General features: G+C 33.5%; 3 protein-coding genes and 1 pseudogene across 4 annotated transcripts; 3 read left to right on the plus strand and 1 right to left on the minus strand.

The window, feature by feature from the left end:
- Positions 1–3: 3 nt before the first annotated feature.
- On the plus strand, positions 4–1,152 carry LOC143561250 (vascular-related unknown protein 4-like; the record flags this gene model as incomplete). The annotated part of the gene is made up of 3 exons (XM_077049379.1): positions 4–258; positions 603–659; positions 772–1,152. Coding segments are annotated over 3 exons (429 nt in total), but the record flags the coding sequence as incomplete, so codon positions are not given.
- Positions 1,153–5,544: 4,392 nt separating this feature from the next.
- On the plus strand, positions 5,545–11,753 carry LOC143561251 (protein disulfide isomerase-like 5-4). The gene is made up of 15 exons (XM_077049380.1): positions 5,545–5,585; positions 6,677–6,767; positions 7,129–7,223; positions 7,333–7,390; positions 8,040–8,227; positions 8,320–8,377; positions 9,037–9,077; positions 9,177–9,251; positions 9,471–9,527; positions 9,666–9,735; positions 10,321–10,452; positions 10,515–10,730; positions 11,278–11,427; positions 11,512–11,589; positions 11,676–11,753. The coding sequence occupies exons 1-15, from the start codon at positions 5,545–5,547 to the stop codon at positions 11,751–11,753; spliced, it is 1,428 nt and encodes a 475-aa protein (XP_076905495.1).
- Positions 11,754–12,060: 307 nt separating this feature from the next.
- Positions 12,061–13,796, minus strand: LOC143561252 (early nodulin-like protein 9; annotated as a pseudogene). The gene is made up of 2 exons (XR_013140275.1): positions 13,607–13,796; positions 12,061–12,560 (listed from the first exon to the last, which is right to left on the minus strand). The product of XR_013140275.1 is annotated as an early nodulin-like protein 9 (transcript).
- Positions 13,797–18,667: 4,871 nt separating this feature from the next.
- Positions 18,668–27,149, plus strand: LOC143561272 (pentatricopeptide repeat-containing protein At4g04790, mitochondrial-like). The gene is made up of 17 exons (XM_077049395.1): positions 18,668–18,991; positions 19,064–19,108; positions 20,702–21,331; positions 21,411–21,590; positions 21,680–21,744; positions 22,350–22,457; positions 22,565–22,678; positions 22,787–22,885; positions 22,996–23,094; positions 23,961–24,080; positions 24,163–24,267; positions 24,348–24,512; positions 24,976–25,103; positions 25,375–25,453; positions 25,542–25,759; positions 25,831–26,100; positions 26,720–27,149. Exons 1-16 carry the CDS (start codon positions 18,733–18,735, stop codon positions 26,096–26,098), a joined length of 2,682 nt encoding a protein of 893 aa, XP_076905510.1. The 5' UTR covers positions 18,668–18,732; the 3' UTR covers positions 26,099–26,100; positions 26,720–27,149.
- The last annotated feature ends 32 nt before the right edge of the window (positions 27,150–27,181 follow it).

Here is a 27,181-nt window from a genome sequence, read left to right on the forward strand (position 1 = left end):
GAAGAAAGCAGCTGGACCTTTTACTTTGAAGAGTTTTTATGGCAAAATGATCAAAAAGTGATCATGAGTTGTAACGAAACCCTAAATTCGTTTGTATCAGATGCGAATTCTTCTTCTATCGTCAGGAAAGCAGCTTGCTTTCGTGACGATCAGATGAAGAAACCGATGAAGAAACCGAAGTCGAAGAAAAGAAAAAACAAAGTAATCATTGATGATTCTTTAGAAGACACGGCTAGTTCGCCTTCAAGTGGTCCTAATGTATATTCTCCCACTCCTGTCGTTGCTTTTTTTTTTGTTACTTCGAAAGTAGCTGCTTTAGCTTTAGCCACTTGAATTATCTATATTTAGATGTTAACTTTTATTCTAACATGTTAATTATATAAAACTTTATTGTAATCGTTTTATAGTAAATTATATAAAACTTCGTTATGACAAAAAAAAAATAAAAAAAAATTGGTACATAAGTTTCTAGTTGTTGTTATCATTCAACTTATATGTATGATGTATTTAGAAACAAATGTGTGTTAAATATTGAAGGTTAATTAGCTCAATATAGAGTTTACACATGTTCACTAATTCTCTCTTTATCTTGTTTTAAACAGGTTACTTATTTTGATCAAGTAAAAATCAAGAACACGAAAACCCTACACGTCTCAGAGGTTAGTTTAAACAATCTTCTTGTGGTTAGTGTTAAGAAAACGAAAAGAAACGGTATAATAATTCAAAATATAAGGTTAATTTACCATTTGTTTCTAAATTTGGATTTTGCAGGAGAAAGTTGGCATGTGTGAAGAACATAATAAGAGAAGCGTTGGTTCGAATATGGAGTTGAAGAAAAGAGGGCTTTGTTTAGCACCATTGTCGTCATTAGCTAATTATCTCTCTTGAATGATCACAAGACGAGTTCTTTGATGCAAAACCATTTGATAACAAACTACGATGGATCAGTTTTTGTGAAAAGGTCCAAAAAGCGCGCTACGTCTAAGTTGAAACTATTATATCTGTTAATTGATATGTCTGATGATTAATTATTATGTTCGGGTTGACATAAGCCATAACAAGGGTTAATTAGCTTTTAGTGCCGCGTAATGTGGCTGTATATTTCATTTTAAACTATTGATGAAGAAAGTAACTAGTTGCAACTTGCAAATCTACTTAGTTGAGTTCTTTTTAGCTTACATGCGCGAATTTACATAACTTTAGGATTCGAGTATTTAAGCGTCTTAAGGGATGCATGCTAAACCAGTTGAAAATCGTCTTAAGGCTATGCTAGAATCAAAAATCAAAAGACATGTAAAATGCATTTATATGATTCTTTTAAACCTTAAATCTCATCTTATACATATGTTGAAAATTATATACTCCATCTCGTGTCCAGGTTTGAAAAACACAAAGTTTAAGGTGGATTGAATGATTATTTTTTTTCTTACCAAATGATAATAATACCCTTGAAAAGTGGGTCCAACAATATTGTTTATTAATGTTAGTTGTGTGTGTTTAAGGGTAAACTTGAAAAAAAGCTAATAAATTTTGAAAGCGGACACTTGTAATGATATAAATAAAAAAAGGAAATGTGGACACTTATAATGGGACGGGGGAGTATTAAGTTATATATTTGGGAGAAACGTTTGATACACAACTTTTGTAACGCCTGTTTACAACTTTACCGATTCAAAATGTTTACAGTCGATTAACAAAAACTGTAAATCGACTTTTACAAAAAGTTATAAATGAATTTTCTTCCATGCATATATTCAGAAACACACTAGCCAGTTACTTTTTGGTTCAGCGTCAAATAATTGTGGGTTCTATGCTTATTATTGATATTGATGTACATGCTTACATATGTGTACTTTCTATTTGTCATCGTTACTTCCTTTCTATATATCATCAACTGCAAACAAAAATAAATTAGCACGGCCATGGGGGACCATTACAAAAACAAACAGAGCATACAAACACATGAAAACCAACAAAATCCATTACATGTGTATATATATATTATCAATTTTAATTCATATCTATAAATATTAATTACTGGATGAAATAATAATAATAATAATAATAATAATAATAATAATAATGAGACTACAAATGAAAAGATATATACAAACAAATGAATATAATTACAGCATTTTACAACCCAAAAGTTGGGTTTAAGATTCTTTAATTAGGTAAACATGCAATAGAAAAGATGGCACATGAGATTAGGTAGACAATGCAAGCTGCAACTGGCATTTTCAAGACTAAACATTATAAGTTTATAGCAATTAGTTAAATGTCAAACCAGTTACATGTCTAAGCTACGGTTTTCGTCCATGTGTTTTATTTAAATTTGCTATTTTCGTCGTAAGGTTTCATTTTCATTGCAAAATTTGTTCTTTTCGTTAACATATTTTGAATTGAATTAGCAGCTTTAACAACCACAGAGGCGTAAATCGCAATGAAAATGAAACCTTACGGACAAAAATTGCAACGTAAATGAATCCTTGAGGCAGAGCCGGCTCCGGGAAGGCAAAAAAAATTAGGCCAAAAGCGGAAAAAATTTTGGGCTTTAAGTAAAAGAAACATTTTGTTGGGCTAAACAATTTAATTTTTAATGGGCTTACTTGATTATGATTTGAGCTTTGTAAAAAACTTTTGTATAAAAATAAGCTTAAAATTGTCTCAAGTAAGACTAGAACCCACAACCTTTTGGCTAGATGACATACCCCATTACCACTAGACCAAGCTAGTGGTTATGTAATTATGTTGAAACATTGATTATACATATTTTTTTTGATAAAACTACATATAAGTTTTTTTGAAAAAAAAAATTCGAGCCTAGCGAGATGTCAGGCCTATGGCCGTCGACTATCCCGCCATGCCTTAAGGCTGGCCCTGCCTTGAGAACGAAAATAACAATTTTTAAATTTTGAGCTGAAATAGAAAATTTTAACAAATCAGATCAATGAAAACCACAGTTCTTTCCGGCCACATGCATGTCATTATTTCAAAATGGAGTTTAATTTGGGTGAAATTTTCCTAAGGTTAAAAATGAATAGAATAAAAAAAAAACAAATAGCTAAAAGGAGTTGTTACAAAATAGCCAGAATTGCCAAATCATATAATTTTGTGGTGACATAGTGATCAAGTACATGCAACATAAAGTTGAGGTTCATATTATGATCTTATGTGGTGTACGCGATTTGTCATTTATGTTTCTCGTGTGCAGGTCACATGACCTGTCTGTGGAGACCCCAAGGCACGGTACACAAAATTATATTCTAGTAAATTTTGAAGAGCATGTGCTACAAATAAATATGAGCTCTTAATATGAACTTATACGTAAACAAAATTCACTAGTTTGATGATAACTGTTATAGCAATAAACAGAACAAAATATCATTGTAGAAAAATAACTTTTTTTTACCTAAATAAGATTCTTCTACGTTATTTGAAGCAAAGTTGTTGGCTAATTTTTAGTAATTTGTACCCTCTGATATATCGTTTTCAGTAGCTACTGCTTTCAATCCTTTATGTCTGTTTTGTGACGTAAATCATAAGTAGGACTTCAATAATTTCAGTTTTGCGAAACTTTTATTAAAATGTCATCGTCACTTAAGTAATCAACGAGACAATACATAATTATTGTCACTTAAGTAATTAACGAGACTATACATAATGTGTTTATAATGTGTTAAACAATAAGTCCACGTAAAATTCAATAGCATCAATATTTGATCCTTCACCATTATTGAGTGCAGCATCAAGAAAAACCTACGATAAATAAACGGGGGGAAATATTTAAACGTCCTCCTGAAGGTGGGCCATGCATGCGCGCAATCGTCCACTTGTCACCTCATGGAGTATGGCCCCGAACTTATGTAGCATATTAACTAACTACTATAAAACAACTATATTTTGAACTCTCGGATTGATTCTATCATTTGTATAGCTTAGTTAAGACTGTTACGATAACACATAACTCGTATATAAGTTGTGCAAAATAATTAACTTGCGAAATGAATACATGTTTTATTAGTCAACATTTGATTAAATCAAAGTGATTAGTAAATTCGTGTTTAATTCAGAATTCAAGTGCAATTTAGCATTTATAATGTTTACTTTTAGGCTATGTGTAGTGGGCTAACGCTCTGTGCCACCTAAGCTAATACAGGCGTGGAACGCCACCCCGGGTGAGCGTTTTTGTCTTTTTGGAGCGTTTGAACGGGGCGAACAATGGGTGTTGGGCTTTTGAATATATTAATAAGAATAAATAACTCTACAAATAACACCACAAACTTTTATTTATATTTTATTTCAAAAACACCCTTCATTTTAAGATAAAATTATCTGTAATTACTCTTAGAAAGTTAATTTTTTTTAAAATGATAATTCATCACATATTAACGAAGATGAGGTGATTGGTTATGTGATTCGGGCGGATTAGCGGAATCCAACTTATACTTTAAGACGCCGAAAGTTCATTTAGTATCTGACGTTATATTTTTCATGTTCTCTTTCATTTGTTGTAACAAGTACATTGAAATTGACTGAGTTCCCATATGTCGTAGCACATGTTACAAATGCCATAAAATCACGCAACAACGTGCGGGGTAATCATGCATGATTGTTATTATTATTATTAATTATTATTTAACGTGTGTTTGATCTCTATAATAAGAGACTTAAACAGCGACGTATGGAGAAACATTTATAAGGTACATAAAGCCATACACAACTTTTCAAGGATGTTTGGAAGCATCGATTGCACACGTTAGGACAAGTCAAACTATTACACAGCTTGTCACCCCTACGTATTAAATCCGCCACTATTTATAACACCTAATGAAAGGTAAGTGACTTTATTCCATAAGCATAGTCATATGCCTGTAAATAATCAAACGGACACGAATAAGGGTGTTCATGTTCATTCATTTAACTTTAAACGAACACGAACACTTAATGGAGCATATATTTGGTGTTCTTGCTTTTTTGTTTAAAAAATGAACATATTTGTGTTCGTTTATGTTCATTTATTTAAAATCTAAACGAACAGTTCATGAAAATAATTAAACAAAGATAAACAAACATAATGAACATACATGAACATACTTAAACGAACACAAACAAATATAAATAAACACACTTAAATGACATAAACGGAGATAAATTAACAAACATGAAGGAACATGAATAAACGAACATATATAAATGTTCACGAACATAAATGAACGAACAAAATATGTTCATGTTCATTCGTTTATTAAATAAACGAACATAAACAAACTTCCCACCGAACGATTCACGAACAGTTCGGTTCGTTTACATGCCTGAGCATAGAATGATCACTTTTGCAAAAACTTTTTAAATCTAATTATGAAAGTTTGAAAACAGTTCAAGGACCCTTTTGTAACTTGTTGATGTTAATACAGTAACCCGTGTGATCACTCTTAATATTAATATTAATATTAATCCCAGATTCATTGATTCTCCGTACGCCGGCAATTTAATATTAATTCCGGTTACTGGAACACGAAGAGATCCACATCGCATGCAGCAATGGTTTTGACGTCAAAAATCAAATCCGTTGATTTTTTCAGGTCAGATTAACAAACGGTTTATATTAATATTAATATTAATATTGTCACTGTTAGTGAATATTGTAGTTATATATAACACATTGCATGGAAAACAAAAAAACATAGTAATTTGTTTTATCACTGTTGTAGTTTATTAACATAATGCATTGCATGGGCAATTATAAAAAAATATAAGTGAAAAAAAAGAGTAATTTGTTTTTATTTTTGTTACTTTTTTGAGGAACCACATATCTAATTAAACTGAATGCATGTGTTAATGAGATTGTGGTAGAGTGGTAAGGGAGAAACGTGGTGTTTCATGTGACCTAGGCGATGTTCTGCCCCCTTCATTTAGGCGGCACTGAGTGATGATGGGTGACTGGGCGAGAGTATGTGGTGTAGACTAGTTTGATTCTTGAACTGAGTGGGTTTTGTTTTATCTTACCGTAGTGTCGTGTCTTCGGACGAGTGTTCATAGGTGTTGGTCTTAGCTATCATATGTTGTTAATTTAGTCAGTAGCTCATTTGGAGGATTCGTTGGTCGTTCAAAAAAAAAATATGAATGCATGCTTTGTGAGTTATATAAGAAAATAAAGAGTTTAAATGTTTTCTAAAATAGAGAATAAAAGTTTTTGGCGACTTGGAGATTTTGGTTTCGAACATGTTCTGCCATTCCAAAGGACAGAACCAGTTATGTTAAGATCCGTCATTTAAAATGACAGATCTTGAATATTAACCCAGACAAGTACATGCTTTTGATTTGATGTAGCAGCCTTTTGACATGGGATCCACCATTTGATTCCTTTAAATGGCGGAACACATTCAAAACCTTCAACTCACCGGACAATCACTGACAAACATATGGACACTTCTTAGGATTCGTCATTTAAATGACGGATCACCTAGAAATCGAAGGCTAATTTCTTCTTTCTTCTTTCTTCTAGAAACCATTTAAACTCTTATTATATTTTTTTTCCTATGTTGAAAAGAAAACTCACATAATTACACATGAGCTTCATATGTTAAGAATAAGATTATTATTATTATTAGTATTAGTATTCATTATTCATTTTATATGCTTTTTTTTACCATTTTTTTATAAATATTATCAGGAAAATCCCAAGAGATTTGACAGAGGCATCACTTTCAGGTGCTGGATTGTCCATTGTAGCAGCTGTCTCTATGATATTTTTATTTGGAATGGTAACAATTAGCTCACCTTTTGTCTAATAAATTTGCATGCTTTTATGTCAAATATATGTTTCAAGTTCATTACTATATACAAAGCTCATCCAATACATAACCAATTTTAAGTGCGCTTAAAGCGTCAAACAATATAACATATAGCTTTTACTGTAATACATAAGACAGTTATGTAACACCAGTGTTACATGCACGTGCTTATGCAGTGTTACTTGCAATGTGCTAACTTTTTAACCATAATCTCTAAACATTTTGTATTTTTTGTTGCATTGTTTTGTGTTTTCCGTTTTCTATCTTGATTCGGTTGTAATGAATTGTTAAGAGATTGTTTCATACGTTAAACGAAAGCTTCGTATTTCAGGAGTTGCATAATTATTTGGCCATCAGTACTACAACTTCAGTCATAGTAGACCAAAGTTCTGACTCAGAGTTTTTATATATTGGTTTTAATATGAGGTATGGTTCATGAAATCTTGATTGACAAATATTTCATTAATGTTATGCAGTCTTTTAACCATTTCATTTATTACATTTAAATGTTGTTTTGCATCTATGTTCATTGCAGTTTTCCAGCTTTATCATGTGAGTTTGCGTCTTTGGATGTTAATGATGTATTGGGAACGGTAAGTTCGTCTTACTTTTGTCGATTACTTGTGATCCAAGTTACGTTAAACTATATCGTGTTAAGGATATTTTACGTGGTTTTCTAAAAAGTCATCATGCTTCATAGGCCTGTAAACGAACCGAATAAAGACGAACAAGGGCATGCTCGTGCTCGTTCATTTAACTTTAAATGAACACAAACACTTAATCAAACACATATTTTGTGTTCGTGTTCATTTATTTAGAAAATGAACATGTTCGTGTTCGTTTGTTTAAATTCTAAACGAACAGTTCACAAACATAAAACGAACAGTTCACGAACATAACTGAACAAAGATAAACAAACATATATGAACAAATGTAAATTAACACAAACAAACATAAATGAACAAATACAAAACCATTAAGTAGATGACTCTTCAATATAATTTTAATTATTTATGATTAATATGTAAATGAACATAAACGAACATAAATAAATGGAAATGAATGAACATAAATAAACAAACATAAATGAACGAACGACACATGTGTTCATGTTCGTTCGTTTATTAAATAAACGAACATAAACGAACTTCCCGCTGAATGGTTCACGGACATTTCACCGAACGTTCAGTTCGTTTACAGGCCTAATGCTTCATATCTTCATTTTGTTTCTCTTATTTGCAGAACAGGTTGAACATAACCAAAACCATACGCAAATACGCAATCGATAAACATTTACAAGCTAAAGGCTCTGAAATTGATCCTTTACCAGTTTTCACAACAATTAAGCATGATGAACAAAAGATTGATGAGGCATATGGTGAAGGATCTGTTACACTAACTGTTCATAATTTCGAACGAATTTCTCGTCAGTAAGTGAATTAACTAAACACATATAGTCGTATAAATGTTTAACCAATTTACTCTTTTAGCTAATAATAATATTTTGGTTGATTGATTGCAGGCATTCAATTTTGGTAGTCAATTTTTTTGCTCCATGGTGTCATTGGAGTAACCTTTTGGTACTCTTATTTAGTTATTTACACCTCCTAAATTGTGATATTACATGAAGATAATGTTTTTTTTTTTTTGTGTATTGAATTTTATTAATCACAACTATCATCTTTTGATCGTTGCCGGTCCAACTAACAAATTGGTTGATGATGGTCCCATCTTTTAACGTATTTGTTCCCAACGGTCCGCGACTAACAGAATTCTAACGTCGCTAATCGCAGGTCGTCAGAAAGACGCTTTTAGTCGGAAAAGTCACATTTTTTGCAAGAAAACTCAACTTGAAGACCACCACTTGAGCACCACCAACCGATTCCGATAATGGTATTAGGGTTCCGGCGACCTCAAATATTGGAGCTTTTACTATAAAAATGTTCTGATCAAGGTTAAAAGATGTTTGGGACAAAAATGACGAGTTTCCTGGCAAAACATGTGACTTTTCACACCAAAAACGTTTTTCCAGCGACCTGCAACTAACGGCGTTAAAATTCTGTTAGTCGCGGACCGTTGGGAACCAATATGATAAAAGGTGGTGTTGTTATCAGCCAATTCGTTAGTTGAGACCGGCGACGACCAAAAGATGATAGTTGGAATTAATAAAAACCAATACATCTTTTTTTTTAATATAATAAAACACTCATGTTATTAATTTGTTGTTAAATTATGCTAGAAACAATCATGGGAGAAAGCAGCCAGAACTATAAGAGAAAGGTATAAACTAGTGTATACATTTCTCAAATATAATTTTTCATGTTACGTAAACGATACACGTTTTCTGGTTCTTAAAACCGTCTTGTTTTGCATCACCAGACATAATCCAGTAACGGATGGACGTATTCTTTTGGGAAAAGTGGACTGCACTAAAGAACCAGATCTTTGTACAAGGTAACCGTTAACCTTTTGTTTCGTCCCGTATGCTTATATTTATTTATCTAATTATTTCACTTCATTCGTTAAAGAGCAGTGTTTACATAATAAAATGGACAAAAAGTGTTAACGTGTCAACCCAGCTCGACTTATTGTTTATTCGCTTAAAATGATTCATACATTATTTAGGTTCTTATATTAATCATCTATCAGTACTCGTTTTTTCATGTTTTTCAGACATCATGTACAAGGTTATCCGTCTATTCGCATCTTCCGAAGGGGGAGTGATATAAAGTAACTAACTTCAATACTTCATTGTTTATATCTTTATATGCATGTTAAATTTTTTTAAATCTTTTTATGACTTTAGTCTTGATATATGTATATATACAAGTCAATATGTTGATGTACATTGTAATATTATTGAATCAGGGATGCACACGGTCGGGCACATGATCACGAATCATATTATGGTAACCGGGATACGTATAGCTTGGTTGAGGTATGCATATCATCCTATTTTCTAAAGATTAAACTGCGGTTTTCGTACTTGTGGTTTGTCTAAATTTACGGTTTAGTCCAATAGTTTCAAATTTGCGATTTTCGTCCCTGTGGTTTCATTTCACCTGCAATTAAACCTGAATTCATTAACCCAGTTAAGTCTGGTCATTAAACCCATCGGCGCACCCTTCACGTGAGGGGTAATTTTGTTCTTTTTTTTCCCCAAATACAACCCAGCTCCTCACGTGAGGGAGCTTGGGAATTACGACCGGGGTTTATTTGGGGAGAAAAAAGGACAAAAATGTCCCTCACGTGAGGGGTACGCTGATTGGTTTAACGACAAGTCGACAAGACTTAACGGGGTTAATGAATTCATGTTTAATTGCAAGTGAAATGAAACCACAGGGACGAAAATCGCAAATTTGAAACTATTTGACTAAAACCGCAGATTTGGACAAACCACATGGACGAAAACCGCAGTGCACTCTTATTAATAACTTATAAAGTAATAAAGATAGTATACCTTTACTAATTGGAAAGTCATTACCTACACAATATTTTTTTCTAAATGTTTTCTTGCCTGCAGGCAATGGAACACCTTTTGGATTCGGCAAAATACTCGGTAGAAGATAACTATGGAAAGGCTATTATTTATGCAAAAAGACCCGCGCCACGTGAAGCAGGATGTAGAATTGAAGGGTTTGTACGCGTTAAGAAGGTATAATATGTTGGACACTTTAAAATATGGTTAAAAGTTAAAACATACCTTGTACTATGCAGGTTCCAGGCGATATTATTGTATCGGCCCGTTCTGAATCACACTCGTTCGATGCTTCGCGCATAAACATGTCACATGTGATTAACAGTTTTAACTTTGGTAAGAAAGTGACTCCAAGAATGATGAGTGATCTTAAAAGATTGAGACCATACATTGAAAGCCATGACAAGTTGGCTAGTAAAGCCTATATTAATTTTGAAAATCGCGCTAATGTCACGGTAAGATTTTATTTTTGAGTAAACTGTGGTTTTTGTCCCTGTGAGTTGTCCATATCTATGGTTTTAGTCCAATAGTTTCAAATTTGTGATTTTCGTCCATGTGGTTTCTTTCACCTGCAATTAAATCCGAATTCATTAACCCCGTTAAGTCTGGTAATTAAACCCATCGGCGTACCCTTTACGTGAAGGGCAGTTTTGTCCTTTTTTTCCCAAATACACCCCAGCCCCTTACGTGAGGGGGCTTGCGAATTACGACTGGGGTTTATTTAGGGAGAAAAAGGACAAAAATGCCCCTCAGGTGAGGGGCACACTGATGGGTTTAACCACCACACTTAACGGGGTTAATGAATTTGGGTTTAAATGCAAGTGAAATGAAACCACATGGACGAAAATCTCAAATTTGAAATTATTGGACTAAAACCATAGATTTAGACAAACTACAGGGACGAAAACCGCAGTTCACTCTTTATTTTATCAATGTTACTAAATATTTGCTAAATTAATACTTTATGCTTATTTTTGTAGTTGTGAATGTAATAATATGCAGATAGAACATTATCTTCAAGTTGTGAAGACTGAGGTGATGAGTTCATCTCATCAATTGATTGAGGATTATGAGTACACAGCACATAGTAGTTTGGTTAATGCGGTTACGATTCCCGTTGCAAAGTTTCATTATGAGCCATCTCCTATGCAGGTTGAGTTTTTAAAGGTTGCGTTTATATATTTTGTCATATTGCTTTAAATGTGATACATATCTTCTGGTTCCGTTTGTGACCAGATATTGGTAACGGAAGATCCAAAATCATTTACTCATTTCGTCACCAACGTTTGCGCGATTATTGGGGGCATATTTACGGTAATTATTACAATTTTAGGAAAGTGAAATTACCGTTCTACCCTTGACCGTTGCGTTTTTTTCATTGTTTGTATCATTGGTTTCAGGTGGTGAAAATATTGGATTCGCTTCTATACAACACAGTGAGAGCGGTGAGAAAGATCGAGCTTGGGAAGGACTTTTAGCTTGGATACAACGTTAAATTTTATCGGGCTTAGAACAGATTTTCGGTTTTTCAATGGCTTGGTAACCTTGTTTTCACGCTTTATCGGGCTATCGTTGCTTCGTTGAGAAGTTTTTGCAGTTATATGTAGGAAACTTGTATGTATCAATCAAAAGAAAATAATTGCAAAATTAAGATCACGCGTCGAAACTACTATTTATATAAAAGTTCCTTTGACTTGACCCAACCTGACCCGACCCGTTTTGACCCGAATTTGTTTAAAGTGCAAAAAATATTTTAAAATAAATTTATTCACACAAATTAAACAATATCAATTTATTTCTTCATATGCAAACATTTATCATACTTCACACTCCAAATACAAATACGTACAAAATGCAAATATATAATTTGAAATAAAAAATTAAAAAGAAAAAAAAACACCAACACTTCATATGCAAATTATTAACTCAAAAAACAAGCAAGTGCTCCAATGAAGCAAAGGAGGCTCAAGACAACCGAAGACGCGCCATTTGGAGTAGAAGACGGTGGTTTCATATCCGATGGTGGGGTTGGTGACTCGCTCCCAGACGGGGCAGGGGATGGTGGTGACTTATGGCTTCGGTCCGCTATGACTACCACGACAAGTTTCTCATTGTTTTTGCAATGTTCTGAGACTCGCTAATGAAGTAGTGGGGCCCGGACCGATCAAACTTGACCACGGTGTGACCATCATCGTGTTTTGCGATGGGGTTTTCGGTGTTACAATTGTCATAGTCTTCTTTGGTCACTTCTAGTAGTGAGTCTTTATCATCATCATACTTGAACACTGCATGAAGTGCATGCCAAAATGGTAATAAACATTACTTATTATTTTCATAGTTTGGGCTTTGGGCTTTCATATTAAACCTGGGCGTTAAACGGGTCGCGTTCGTTGATTGTCGGGTGGGATCTTACATGTACAGAAAATTGTGTCAGGCCAAGGGGTGCAAACGAGCCGAGACGAGCCCAAGCTCAGCTCGTTTAACTTACACAGAGCTCGAGCTCGGCTCGTGAGTTGATTAGCAAGCTCGAGCTCTGATCGGGCTCGGCTTGCTTACTATTTAATATTTATCAATTACTTTTTATATAATTATAATTACTTTTTATATAAAATTTTCTATTATAATTTTATGTATAAAATAATATATATTATTTAGTTATTTTTATTTATTTTTTCATAACATTATATATATTTATTAAAAATAATTAAATATATATTTAAAAAAATTATATAAATGAAAGGCTTGTTTAGGCCCGTGAGCTAGCTCGAGCTCGATAAGTGAAGCTTAGGCTTGGGCTCGCTTATTAAACAAGCTTACTTTTAGGTTTGAGCTCGGGCTCAGGCTCTATTATGCTCAGGTCGATCGAGCTTTTTAATGAGCCGATCTCGAGTAGCTTACAAGCAGCTCGGCTCGTTTGCACCCCTACAATCAGGCCCATAACACGAGTTATTAAATGTTGACACAAAGATGACTCGGTTAAACTGATTAGTTTTTCTTTTTTGTTTTAGCACATCCATACTCTAAACTTGCAAACTTAAAAAAAAGCAAATGTATATAAAAAATATCACATTTAAACTATAAAACTTAATCACTATTTCTCTTTTATGACTTTATCTATCAAAATTTGACATAATTTACCAAATGTATTATGTTACCACAAAAACATTTTTTTAAAAAGTTCATAAAATAAATGGATCAACCTACAAACACGTCTAGTCAACAAAAACACGACCCATTTAGATAAACATGTTCATGGGTTCGTCACAAAATTGACACGAACCGTCAATATATTAAATCCCCTAATATTACAAACGGAAATGAAGAAACTTACGTAACGTGTCACCAACTTGAAACTGATTTTTCTCAGCCCATTGATTGTAGGAAGCCGAAAGGCTCCACTCACCCGAACCACCTACTTTGAAGTCATAAGCATCTCCTTTCTGAATCAACACTAAAAGGCTTAAAACCGCCACAATGGTGACCATCATTTGGTGGCTAGTGATGTAGTTTGCCATGTTAAACTATAAACAATGGTAGACAAATGATGAGTGTGAAATATGGATGGTATTGTGTGGGTATTTGTAGGGAGAAAATTAAAGATGAAGTAGCAATGAAGCTTTTGGTTATTCTCTTCTTCCCTACACATTTCTTGAGTTGTGGTACAAGGCATATTAGAACTTAAATGTATTAAAGGTTTAAGTAACATGATAAAATATAATTAATTAGACAACATAAATAAAATAATCACACAGCCTGTGTTAATAGTTACGCAACCTATATATAATTCTTTGTACGCTTTGTACGTTAAGATCCCTTTGTATTTGTGTTCATTTCATAACCAATATTATGTTGATATCCGCATAAACACATATACATTTTGCGTCAACGAAAAGTGCAAAATTGAAAAGACGGTTTATTTCTCACTCTTCTCACTCTCCACTCTTTCTTTGATTCCATCTTCTCACCTAGTTTTTATTAAAGCAAAACAATATGTGCATGTGCATGTAGCGTATCTGTATTTAGATAAAAATCATAACATGCAACCACTACTATATATTTTTTTAACTTAAATTCGATCAAATGTTTTAAAGAATTTGTCTTTGTCAATGGATTAATAACCCGAATTAATGTTTCTTCTCTATCAATAGATAAAATGCTAAAGTAAATATAAATCCATATTGAACCACTTTCTTTGTGGGGTGTCACACTTTGCTTTGCAATTTTACAAAGAACATTCTTTATGCAGAAGGCCATGATTGGTTAAATGATTCCTGTAGAGCCACTTTAGGATATGTAAAATTAAATGCCTCAAATAAACTTTATTTCTCAAGATTTTTATATATAAAGGATCATATTCATGTATTTATTGATAATTAGTTAATGGAAAAAGAAACCTAGTTAAATTATAAAAAAAAAACATTTGTTATTATACCAATTAATATTATTTGTTTTATTCATAGAATCAACGCGTCCAAACCTAGCTAATACACGTCTAAAGTTTCATAACATTTGTTTTTATACCAATCAATATTATTCGTTTTATCTATAGAATCAACGCTTTCAAAGCTTGTTAATAACATTTAAAGTCGGACATTCTTATAATATAACTCACTATCTTTCATGCGGTCAAATATATATATTTGTGATATCCCATTGCTAGCGGTATTCACTTCATTATCATCTTACTCTTAATGTCTGAATACTTATTTTCATGCCCGAGCTTGATCACATAGAGACTTGGCTCTTTTTATGTGGAGAGTACGATATGTGTTCGACTATTCATGTAAGCTATTGGAGTTTGGGAGAGTTCCTAGCTATTCGTTCACAGATATCTTGTCCTTCGACAAATATAAATTTTACGTCGAGCACAAGTTGAGTTGATCTCGCTCGTTGCTCGTTGTAATAATTTTAACATTGAATTTAGTACTGCCAAATATTTGGCTAAATATTTAGTAGTGCCACATATGGGTTTTTAAATGATAACATCCAATTAGGTACAATTACACCTTTTTCATGTTCTACTTGATTCCAAACGTGTAATGCCAATTTAATCCAAGTAGGATAAAGGGGGTACTTGGGATTCTTTATTTTACCTTCTTATGCCTTATTTAAGGTATAAGGTATAAGTTACAATGTTGTAACTTATATCTTATACACTCACAAAACCCAACTTTCCCAAACACCTTATAACTTATAACACATAAGTTATAAGCTATAAGGAGCAAAAATAAAGAATCCCAAACAACCCCTAAATCTTATGGTAAGTTGGTAAATATTGATTGTTGCTCTTCAAATATCATTGTATAAATGTATAGTTTTGTTCTTATTGTAGTAGCACTGAAGCATATGATGTTGTTTTACTAGAACCAAAATCAGAACCAGAATCAGAACCAAAATCGGAGGAAAGTTTTTATAAGGTGCCTTCGGCTTGTGGGTTCAATCCCATGGCCTCGTATCACATCTCACGATTATGCACAATTGCAACGAAGAGAACTATCGTGACAGATTAAACAAGCATGGGATTTCAAGAGGACAGAAAGCAAACGTTTAGTGAAATTGGTTAAAAGTTGGGATAATTAGGTTTTAGGAAATTTGTACACAAGATAATTATGTTTTATGATTGTTAATTTGGTTTGTGTTCTCCTTGAAGAGGGCCTCACAACGAGTTAAATTGTGTTTATAATGGAGATAAGGTGAACGGAATATCGATGTTCTAACTTGTGTGTGTCTGAAATTGAAAAGTAACAAGTTTCTTTATACCGTGTTGTGGCAAGGACGTGACAGAACTTAGTCGATATCGATTTGATTTATTAGTGTACTGTTAAAAGATGCATTTTATGACCAAAGTTAAAAGTTAAAATTGGAGAAGTGTTAGGTTAAAAGTGAAAAAAATTCGTGACCAGTTTGAAAAGTAAATGAAAATCTAAAAGTTTTGTGCAATTTATAAAAGTGTAAAAGTTTTGTGTCAAAGTTGAAAGGCTAATTGTCTCGGGAAAAAGTTGAAAGTATATTATAAAGAATATGAAATATCTAAATTTATGAAATGGTTATGATAATGTGTAATATGTTCATCAACTTATTGTCTTATTATAAGGAAGTATTTATTGTTAGTATGTTTATAAAGTAACATGAAATCTGTAAAATCATGGAATTTGTTATGTGGATTCTTAGGATGATTATGAAGATGCTATGATGAATAGTTGTATGAAATGAATTACATAAGATTTTTATGATGATGCTATGACGAATAGCCTCAGTGACAAAGCTTGAACGAAAACTTAAGATGATCGGGCTCAAATTTGTGGATGAAAACGGGGTTGGGGCCCGGGCCAGAATACATGTTTCGCCCATATGAATAGATGACCAAGTCTTCCATATTCATAAAGTCATGATATTGTTGTGAGGATAAGAATAATTAGATGAGATATGATATAGTTGATCACTAGATATGTGTGATGATGTGATTGTGAATATGTATACCTTGTATGTATATATGAGAGTCTGAGACCATGATATTCTTATGAAGATGTTACCACATATATAATCATGATATATTGATGATGTAGTGACCTAGCGATGCTTATGTATATGATTAGGTAAAGTCTTGAATGAATGAGAACTTGATTATGCGAAAGGTTAATGTGTGTGTTAGGCTATGACATTATGTAAGTAACATGACACAATGGGGATGATATTCGAATACATATAATTATAACTATAACGTGATATAACGTTTTATTGATATTAAGGAACATGGTTATATGAAAGAAGACAAATACATATAACCATACAAATCTTTTTAAGACATAACATATAACCATAATCGAATTATAAAACCATTCGTTGTTTAATTTCTTTTACTTGTTTATTTTTGTTATTCGATTTTTCTATTTACCTTCATACTTTTAACAACATTCACGTTTGGATACAATTAAAATTACACTATAAACGATCCAAATCAAGCATGAACCTGAACAAATTTGAGTTATACATCACAACATCTTTCAAACCCCCAATAGGAGCTCGTTTTCGGCCATCGTAAGCACGCACCCGACTCGTTGTACATTTTAAGCTTGAGCTCAACTCGCTCAATAAAACCAGGGATGCAAACGAGTCGAGCTGCTCACGAGCTACTCGATATCAGCTCGTGAAAAAACTTGATCGAGTTTGAGCTCGAGCTCAAACCTAAAAGTAAGCTCGTTTTATAAGTGACCCCGAGCCTGAGCTTCATTTATTAAGCTCGAACCAGCTCGCGAGCCTATCATTTCTATAAATTTAATAATATAATAATAATAATTTATTATTTGTAGTATTATTATTAACTAATACATACAATGTTACAAAAAATAACTAAATGTATATATTATATTATATATAAAATTAGAATTGAAAAAAATATAAAATTAATTATAAATATATAAAACTAATTAATAAATAGTAAATGACTCGAACTTGAAATTTGAAAACTCTTCATGAGTCGAGCCCGAGCTATAGAAATAGAGATCGAAACGCGTCGAGCTCGAGCTCAGTATAAATTAAACAAGTCAAGCTCATGCCTGACTCGTCTTGTTTATAAAACCTTTGGTTAGTTGTGTTTGTTTTAACAACAATAACAACATATACCCAGTAAATCCCACCAATAACAAAAACTATGAGGATAGAGATGTTGCTTTCAAAGAGACCCCCGGCTCCAAAGCATGCAACATACAAATGCACATGTACCAATACCAAAACATATATCGGTAAAGTGACGTAGTCAAATACTAGCACCTTAGAAATCATAGAATTCAAATAGACGTATCAACAAAAGAACAAGCACAAACAAAATCCCCTAAAATTTAGAATAGTCTATGTCCATACGCTAAAACTATGATACAAAAGTGGCATTCTCTAAAAGTCCTTAACCTTAATCATACGTCTCCATGAAGTCCTGTCGTGGACCATGTTCTCAGAGAGGTGTAACTCCAACAATTATTGCATAATCCACTCCTCTCAAGTCAATTTGTGTTTGCCTTTACTCCTCCTTCCTTCTACATTGAGGATTTCAACTGCTCTAACTGGCGCTGTTACCTGTCTTCTTTTCACATGTCCATACCATCTCAATCTCCATTCCTTTATTTTTTCACTCATACTAGCAACTCCTAGTTGTTCCCTAAAAACCTCATTTGTTATTCGGTCCAACCTTGTGTACCCCTACATCCACCTCAGCATCCTCATCTCTGCCATCTCTATCTTACGCGCCTGTTTGTTTTAAAAAAATTATAAAAATGTAGGGATTAGAATCATTACTTCATTAGATTATACTTATTCCAAAACAAGGATAATATATTTACTAACTAATATTTTTGGCAAGTGTAAACCATCCAAACACACCCAATACCCATTTCATGCACAAATCGAGAACTAACCCCTTCGGTTTTAAAACAAACAACCCTCACTAAACCAAACGATGGCCAAATGTCCGCCAGGGCCAGAAACCTAACCAGACTCCTGGTGAAAAACTCCACCACCGATTACACGCCTAAACGCCTCACGCGTACCGCCGTAACCACCACCGCCACGTCATCCGACGTAACGCTGAAGAACTATATCAAACTAACTACCACAAACTCTGATAATAATAATAATAATTCCAATTCCGGTGGTGGTTCTAATTCTAAACCGTTAAGTGAGCTGGCAGTTGAGAGCCTTAAGGCTCGAACTGCTACAGTTAGCGGTACGGTTGATACGTTATGTTGTGTTGGTTTGTGACCTAATTTTGAAATAATTGTTGTGAAATGTGTTGCAGATTCGAAGAGAGATCTGTTGAGGAGGTTGAAGAGTATTGTTAGCGGTGAGTGTGTGTGTGTGATGCTTGTTGTGTGAAATTGAGCTAAATTTGGTTATTGTTTGGTAATTTGCCGTATTGAATGTCAATAGTTTAGTGATGTGTATATGTGATATGTATGTGTATGTGTATGTGTATATACGAAGAGATATCTGTTGAGGCGATTGAAGAGTATTGTTAGTGGTGAGTGTGTGTGATGCTTGTTGTGTGAAATTGAGTTGAATTTGGTTTTGGATGATTATTCAGTTATTATTGTTTGGTAATCTGCTGTATTGAATGTCGATAATATAGTGTATGTGTATGTGTAAGAGATATGAATGTATATGTGTATATACGAAGAGAGATCTGTTGAGGCGACTGAAGAGTATTGTTAGCGGTGAGTGTTTCGAGCCTGTGTGATGCTTGTTGTGTGAAATTGAGCTGAATGTGGTTTTGGATGATTATTCTGTGTGTTATTAGTTATTATTGTTTCGTAATCTGTTGTATTGAATGTCAATAGTTTAGTGATATGTATATATGTATATGTGATATGTATGTGCATGTGTATGCGTATGAGATATGAATGTGAATGTGTATGTGTGTACACGAGGAGAGATCTGTTGAGGCGACTGAAGAGTATTGTTAGTGGTTGAGTGGTTCCTGTATATGTGTATGTGTGTATATATGATATGTATGTGTATGCGTAAGAGATATTTATATATATGTGTATATACGGAGAGAGATCTGTTGAGGCGACTGAAGAGTATTGTTAGCGGTGAGTGTGTTGGTTCATGTGTGATGCTTGTTGTGTGAAATTGAGCTGAATGTGGTTTGGGATGATTATTTTGTGTGTTATCGGTTATTATTGTTTGGTAATCTGCTGTATTGAATGTCAATAGTTTAGTGATGTGTATATGTGTGTATCTGCATGTGTATGCGTATGTGTATGAGATATGAATGTGTATGTGTATATACGAAGAAAGGGCGACTGAAGAGTCTTGTTAACGGTGAGTGTTTGGTTCCTGTGTGATGCTTGTTGTGTAAAATTGTGCTGAATGTACTTTTGGATGATTATTCTGTGTATTGAAGGTTAATAGTTTAGTGAGTATGTGATATGCGTGTGGTATGATATGTGTATATGCAGTGTTGTAGAACTCAGTAGGCGCTTGTAGCCTGCTAGGGTGGGGACTAGCGATTAATCGGTTTGGAAATTGGAATTTTATATGTAATTGTCAGTTAAATATGCACACACACACTAACACACATTTTAATATATACACATTTTTATATGTAGTTTAAAAAGGTTGGCTGGCGATTTGGTCCGAATAGGACTGACTTGGTTTTAATAGACCTGACTAGGAACGATTTGGCCGATTAGCTAAAAATTAGTTACTCAATGGCCGACTAGGGATTTGTCGCTGACTAGTCCCGATATTTTCAACACCGTGTATATGTATATGTAATATTGTAATTATGTATGGTATGTGTATATGTGATATGTGTGATATGTATGATATGTGATAATCAGGTAGGTTAAGTTTTAATGGTAAGTAAAAATTGACTGTTGCTCTTCAAAGATCTTTGTATAGTTTTGTACTTATTATAGTAGAACTGCTGCAGACGTGGTTGTTTTACCAGAACCAGAACCCGAATCGGAACCAGAAGATGATAATTATGATCAACCTTTGGCACATCTTTTGGATTCATCATGGCCTCGTCTTATATCCAACACTGCTGCGCAACTGCAGCGAAGAGAAGTATCACGAGACAGGAAGCAAGGATGGTTTTTCAAGAGTTCACAAAGCAATCGTTTTGGGAAATTGATGAAATTGTGCGCGCAAAAACTAGGGTCGGTCGCTACCATAGAAGTTTTTAATAGATTGGACCGTCAAACGGGTGTTAAAGAGTTTAATTGCATGATAGAAGTTTGCATAGAGAAGGCTAGGAATGCAGTTGATGAGGATGCTGCTTTAGAAGAGTTTCATAGGGCGTATATGGTTTTTGAAACTATGAGGACACGCGGTTTTGAAATTGGGGAAGTAACTTATGGCCCGTTTCTGATGTTTATTATTGATATGGGCTTCGTTGAAGAATTTCACTTTTTTTGTGATACCATTAAAAAGGAGAATCCAAAGTGTCTTCCAAGACTAGCTTATTATGAGATGCTTCTATGGATAACAGCAGGTGATGAAGATAAAATACAAAAGCTAATTGAAAATGCACATGATAATGAGAATTCCAACTTCAATGGTATGTAATTAATATACATGAATAGGTTTTTCAAAGTTGTGTATCGGAAGTATTCTTAATGTCATTGTTGATGTTGCAGAAAGCTATTTGATAGCTCTGTGTGAAGCAGATCGACAAGAGGAGGTTTCAATACTTTTAGAAACAATAAATATAAAGAAAGTTTCTTCAAAGGAGAATATGGAATTGCTTTTTAAGTCTCTGGGAATGCTTTTATTGGAGTCCCATGCAAAGAAATTTATACTCGAACTCAAAACAGAAGGTATGGTACTCTTATTATATAATAGTTGAATTCTGCACTAAAATCACTGTGAAGAGCGATCGTCTACCTATTTCTTTGGTATTATACAGATAAAGGAGGGCACGATGTGTCAAACTTGATTTTCAGTTATGCAATTAGCATGCCAAAGATACATGTGAGTAGTTTATCTTAATTTGCATTCATTGCACGCATTGATAGGCCTTTATGGTATCTTTATGTCTTTGCTATGCTAAATGGCAAATGCTTTAAATCATGATAATTTGAATCGTTGATAAATGCTCCAAGAAAGTTCTTAATGTTACTGTTTTATTGTAAGGGGGTGTTTGGCCTAGCTTTTATTTTTAAGCTTATGCTTATATATAAAATTAGCTTATAGCTTTTTTTCTATTATTTGATAAGCTCTTTTTAGCTTATATTCTACAAGTTAATTATGTGTCTTAATAAGTTGTCAAATCCAATATTATTTAATTTGTTAGAGTAATAATTACTAATCCACCACCATTTAAGGACAAATGAGTAATTTACACCCTTAAACAAATAAGCTTCATCAAATAAGCTAAAAAACCATCTTCAAATAAGCTTCTTCAAATGAGCTTATATAAGCTAATAAGCATAAGCTTAAAAAGCTAAGCCAAACACCAAATTAAGCTTATTTTGTAAAAAAAAGCTAAAAAAGCTATAAGCTTTGTTAAAAAAGCTATGCCAAACACCCCCTAAGTTGTAACTTAAATATGCTGATCTTGATTACTTGGTTTGAAGGCTGAAGACGTTGTTGAAAATTTCAAAAAATTGCATGCTGAATTGGAGGTTCCCACGTCATCTGGATCTCATGAGAAGCTTATTAAAGCTTGTTGTAATTCACTGGAGGTTGGATAAATCTGAATCTCTAAAGAAATATCATATTATAAAACGAATGTAGTTTCTGTTTTTACTATATTCTGATTGTTCATTTATTATCTTCTTGACCGAGATAGGTACATTTGGCAATTGATTTACTTGATTCTATGCTTGAAGATGGTTTAAAAGTGAAGACAAATACGGTCAATTCCATACTAGCAGCATGTTATGCAAGCTGTGAATATACACTGGTACACTGTTAAGCTCTCTTCTCTTGGTGATGTGGCGTTATGGCCATTATTTAAGCTTTACTAAAGTTGCATATTTTGTATTTCTTAAATTAAGCTCTTTGATGGCAGGTCCATCGCATTCATTCTTTGATTAATGATCATGAAAGTATTACACCGAATGCTGAGACCTTCAGAATTATGATAGGCATGTGTGTGAAAATGAAGGATGTAAGCGATGCGATGCTTCTTGCACTTGATTTATTTTTATTCCTCATATTGATTGAAATCTAAACATTTTGATACACGTTGGCTTTGTTATCTTTGATTTTTATTTGCAGTTTGATCGAGCATATGGCATGATTGAAGAATTGGTAAAGTTGGATTTACTTCCTACTGCTAACATGTACAATGCTATAATGGGCGGTTACTTTCGACAGGTATTTATTTTCCGTTCATCTTATAATTATTAGAGGTGGGGAAGCGGACGGTTCAGTAGCAGGTCAAAATGGTCCGAGCCAAATTGAGTGATTTTTATGTGTAGGTCAACACGTGTCAGGTCGGTTGACCAACCCGGCATCAGTTTCTCTGAAACTTTTTCTCTTTTTGAAGTTTGCAAATTAATTGTTGTATTAAGTGTTAACTATGATCTAAAGAACCATATTATAACGATTTAAGATGGTCAGGTTAACATGTCAAGATAAGCAACTTTTATGTTGTTAAAAATGGGCCGGGTTGGATTATTCCACCACCACATTTTATTGTCTTCTTTTTTTTTCCGAATAGTTGATGCATTAAGTATGACTAGCAAACTAAATTTGTAAAATAATACAATTTTTTTTTTCTAGAAATAAAATGATTTGGGACGATATAACTTGCAACACTATTGAATACATGTTGGACGCCTTTTTTAACTGTGCAAACCTCTCGCCCATTTGACCCGTTTTGCTATAACTACTTTTTAACATTATTTGACCCATCATCAAACGAATGCATATCTAAATTGACTCATTTTAATATACTCATTTTAATATAAATAGGTTAAAACTGCCACAAATATGTGTAATGAAATGAGTTGACATAAACAATGTGTCAAAATTCAAGAGAATAGGCATTTTTGCATACATTTAAATAGTTCACTGAACTCCATTTATTCAGGCATAATTCTATTATACAACATGTCTGCATGTGAATCCTGCTTTTCATTGTAGAATGTGTGAAAGCACAGTAACGTCCATGCTGTTCTTCACTTGATTGGAGGATTAATTTGCTTTCTCTTAATTTAATTATTATTTTATATTTTCAGAAAAACTTCAGTAAAGGGCTGATGGTTCTTAAACAAATGGATGCTTCAAATATCAAACCAGATTCTCAAACTTTCAGTTATATTATAGGCAATTGCAATAGTGAATACGATATAAACAAGGTAAGCAAAATATCTGAAGTCGCAGTTCTCAAATAATAAATATAAAATACTAATTCAAATTATTTGGTGATGTGTTATGTAGTACCGACAAGAATTGCGTGATTCAGGAGTTCAACCTACAAAACACATTTACATGGCACTTATTAATGCATATACAGCTTGTGGATTGTTTGAGAAGGCTAAAGGGGTATACTTGCTTTTAGTATTCTTCTTTTTAGCCTTATGAAGTTAAAATTTTACTGATTCTAGATTTGAAACCCGCTGCAGGTTCTTTCAGACAAAGGTATTCCTGCCATTAATTTGAATGAACTCAAAAGTGTGCTTGTTTCTGCTCTTGCTACGAATAGCCAGTTAGCCGATGCCCTTGAAGTTTATGAAGAAATCAAACAACTTGATGCAAAATTGGAGCCAAAAGCCATCATAAGTCTTATTGTAAGAGTTCATGTTTTGAGTCTATTGGGAGGGTTCAAATGAAAACCACCAATATACTTGAAAACTCGTGAAAACCACTTTTAACATTAAAATTATTATTCTTTTTATTCTTTTTATATGTTAAATAATCATTACCAAAAATAAAAGAAATAAATAAATATATGCATACGTATATTTACCTCGTATAAGATACATATATGGAACTTCAAAAGATACATACATTGTTTTTAAATTTAATTTTGATTTTGGAAACGATTAATAACGTATAAAAAGAATGAAAAAAATATAAATTTAAAAAGTTAGTGTTTAGAAGTGGTTTCTACGAGTTTTCAAGTTAAATGTGGTTTTCGCTGGAAACCCTTCTTTTGAGTCAACTCTATATATATACATGTTTTTGGCCATTAAATTAATTTATTAAACCAATACTGATAATAATAAAAGTGTAACATTTAATATTTTTCAGGAACATCTTCAATCTGAAGGTGAGCTAAATCGGTTACTTCAGTTACTGAACCAATTACAGAATTCGGAACTCTGGGATGATGGATGTGCAAGGATAATTTTGTATTGCGTTCGCCACAAGCTTTCAGAGTATGCTTTGTTTGTCCAATAATATTAGTAAATATGTCTATTGCAACATGTTATTTTATAATTTTAGGGGCAACATGGTAATTTTAGTGTTTAAAAGGGTGATTATGGAACTTATGGGTATCTATAAAATTAGTTCAGAAAAAGAAAAGCTAAAATGAACATGTTGAATGCGTACAACCTCCTAAATCATGTTTAAAAAAGTATGTTTTGTAATGATATAGTTTTGTTGTATTATTTTAATGCATTAATTTCTTATTTTAACATGGAATAGCTCGGCTGTTGATTTACTCAAGCAACGTATGGAGAAGTCAAGCGCCAATGAGATGGTTATCGATGTTCTTTTTGATGAGGTTTTTTGCTTGCTCTCTTTCTTTTATTACTATAATTTTTTATTTATTTATTTTTTCGTTATTCTATACTATGGTGATTTTAAATCAGGTATTTTGCCAAATCGCGGAGGCAGAGCCACCTGATGTGCAATTTGGGTTGGATCTACTTCAAGCCCTTAAAAACGATATCGGGATTCGACCATCAAGAAAAAGTCTCGATTTTCTCCTTAGTGCTTGTGTTAATGCTAAAGATCCAGAACGTTCTTTTATAGTTTGGAACGAGTATCAAACAGCTGGCCTTCCTTATAATGTCTTAAGTTATGTAAGGTTAGTTGTGCATTGGCCGGCCTTACATTTAACAATTTTATCTTCAGTGTGTTTATGAGTTTGATTCGCAGAATGTATCAAGCACTTTTAGCTTCGGGGGCTCATAAAGCAGCGAAGGTTATACTAGAAAAAATCCCCGACGATGACCCACATGTGTGTGGTGTCTTGAAAGCAAGTCACGAAACTTTTGGTAAAACCGCATTTGTAAAAAGCGAGGGAAAAAAGAAGAAAAAGAAAAAGAGTCGTGTCCTTGAAGCGGTTCTAGATTTTTCCGACAAACCCGTCACTGTGAAGAGCGAGGGAAAGAACCAGAAGAAGAAGAAAAAGAAGCCAAAATAGAGGTATGAAATCTTTTAGGGGTGTTCCTCGTGTTTGTTTTCCGGGTTTCGCCGGTCGGGTTCTTCGGGTTTCAAAGTTTTAAATCTTGGCCCGAAACCCAACCCAAATCTCTCACGGGTTTTTCGGGTTGGGTTAATCGGGTTTCGAATATCCTAGAAAACAAAGACAAAATAAATTTAGAAAACTACAATGCTAAAATTAAACAATGTATTCTTCTTTGATCGTAACGTAAATAATCAAATAATAAACCAACATAACCTAATAAACAATTCAAAACGATTTGTTTGTTCGATTACGGTTGCTATTTGTCATAAACGGAAAACATAAATTAACAATAAACAGTCGATTCATAATAGGTGGAATAACGTGATTAGGGCCAGATTCTGATAACTTTAGTGGTTAAGGCTTCGGTTTTAAAACTAAAACTTTATTCGGGTTTTTCGGGTTGACAAGTTCAAAATCAGATCGAAGAATCAACCCAAATAACTTCGGTTAGGGTTCGGGTTAGCCTTTGCTAAGGTTCGGGTAAAAGTGACAGCCCTAAAATCTTTATTTATTTCATTTTCCAATATTATGTGTCCCATTTCGGTCGCTCTTGATATTTTTTATGAATTATGACAGCTGCACGAACCAATGGCGGGGATACTTAACATGAGTAGACAATAAATTTAGGATACAATACGAGGTTATGCCAGCGGATAGCTGAGTTTTGATAAGTAGAAGTTCATTTTAGGATTGCGTGGTTGGTTTGGTTCTTTGTCGATCAATTCCTCGGGATATTTATGGGATTGTGAGGTGACATCTTAATTCTTCAAGTGGTCATTGATGAGCAAGTGATCGATCTTATTGAAAGTTGTAACTACCTAGATGAGTTATCGTAATTGTAACGCTTAAAAAACCCGCTGATTTAGCCTTTTTGTCATGGGATATAAGAGGCGCGTTATGTTACTTATGTATAACCATTTTAAATTAAGAAGTACGAGAATCACAAGTATTTGTGCAATTGTACGCATTGCGTAAAAAGTAATCAAATGCAGTGAAATGGATTGAGAGAGAGGCCGTTAAATAACTGTTTTATGTATC

Source organism: Bidens hawaiensis, unplaced genomic scaffold (assembly GCF_021521415.1).
Source record: "Bidens hawaiensis isolate Kalapana, Puna unplaced genomic scaffold, B.hawaiensis_p1.1 tig00020645_1, whole genome shotgun sequence".
Classification (NCBI taxonomy): domain Eukaryota; kingdom Viridiplantae; phylum Streptophyta; class Magnoliopsida; order Asterales; family Asteraceae; genus Bidens; species Bidens hawaiensis.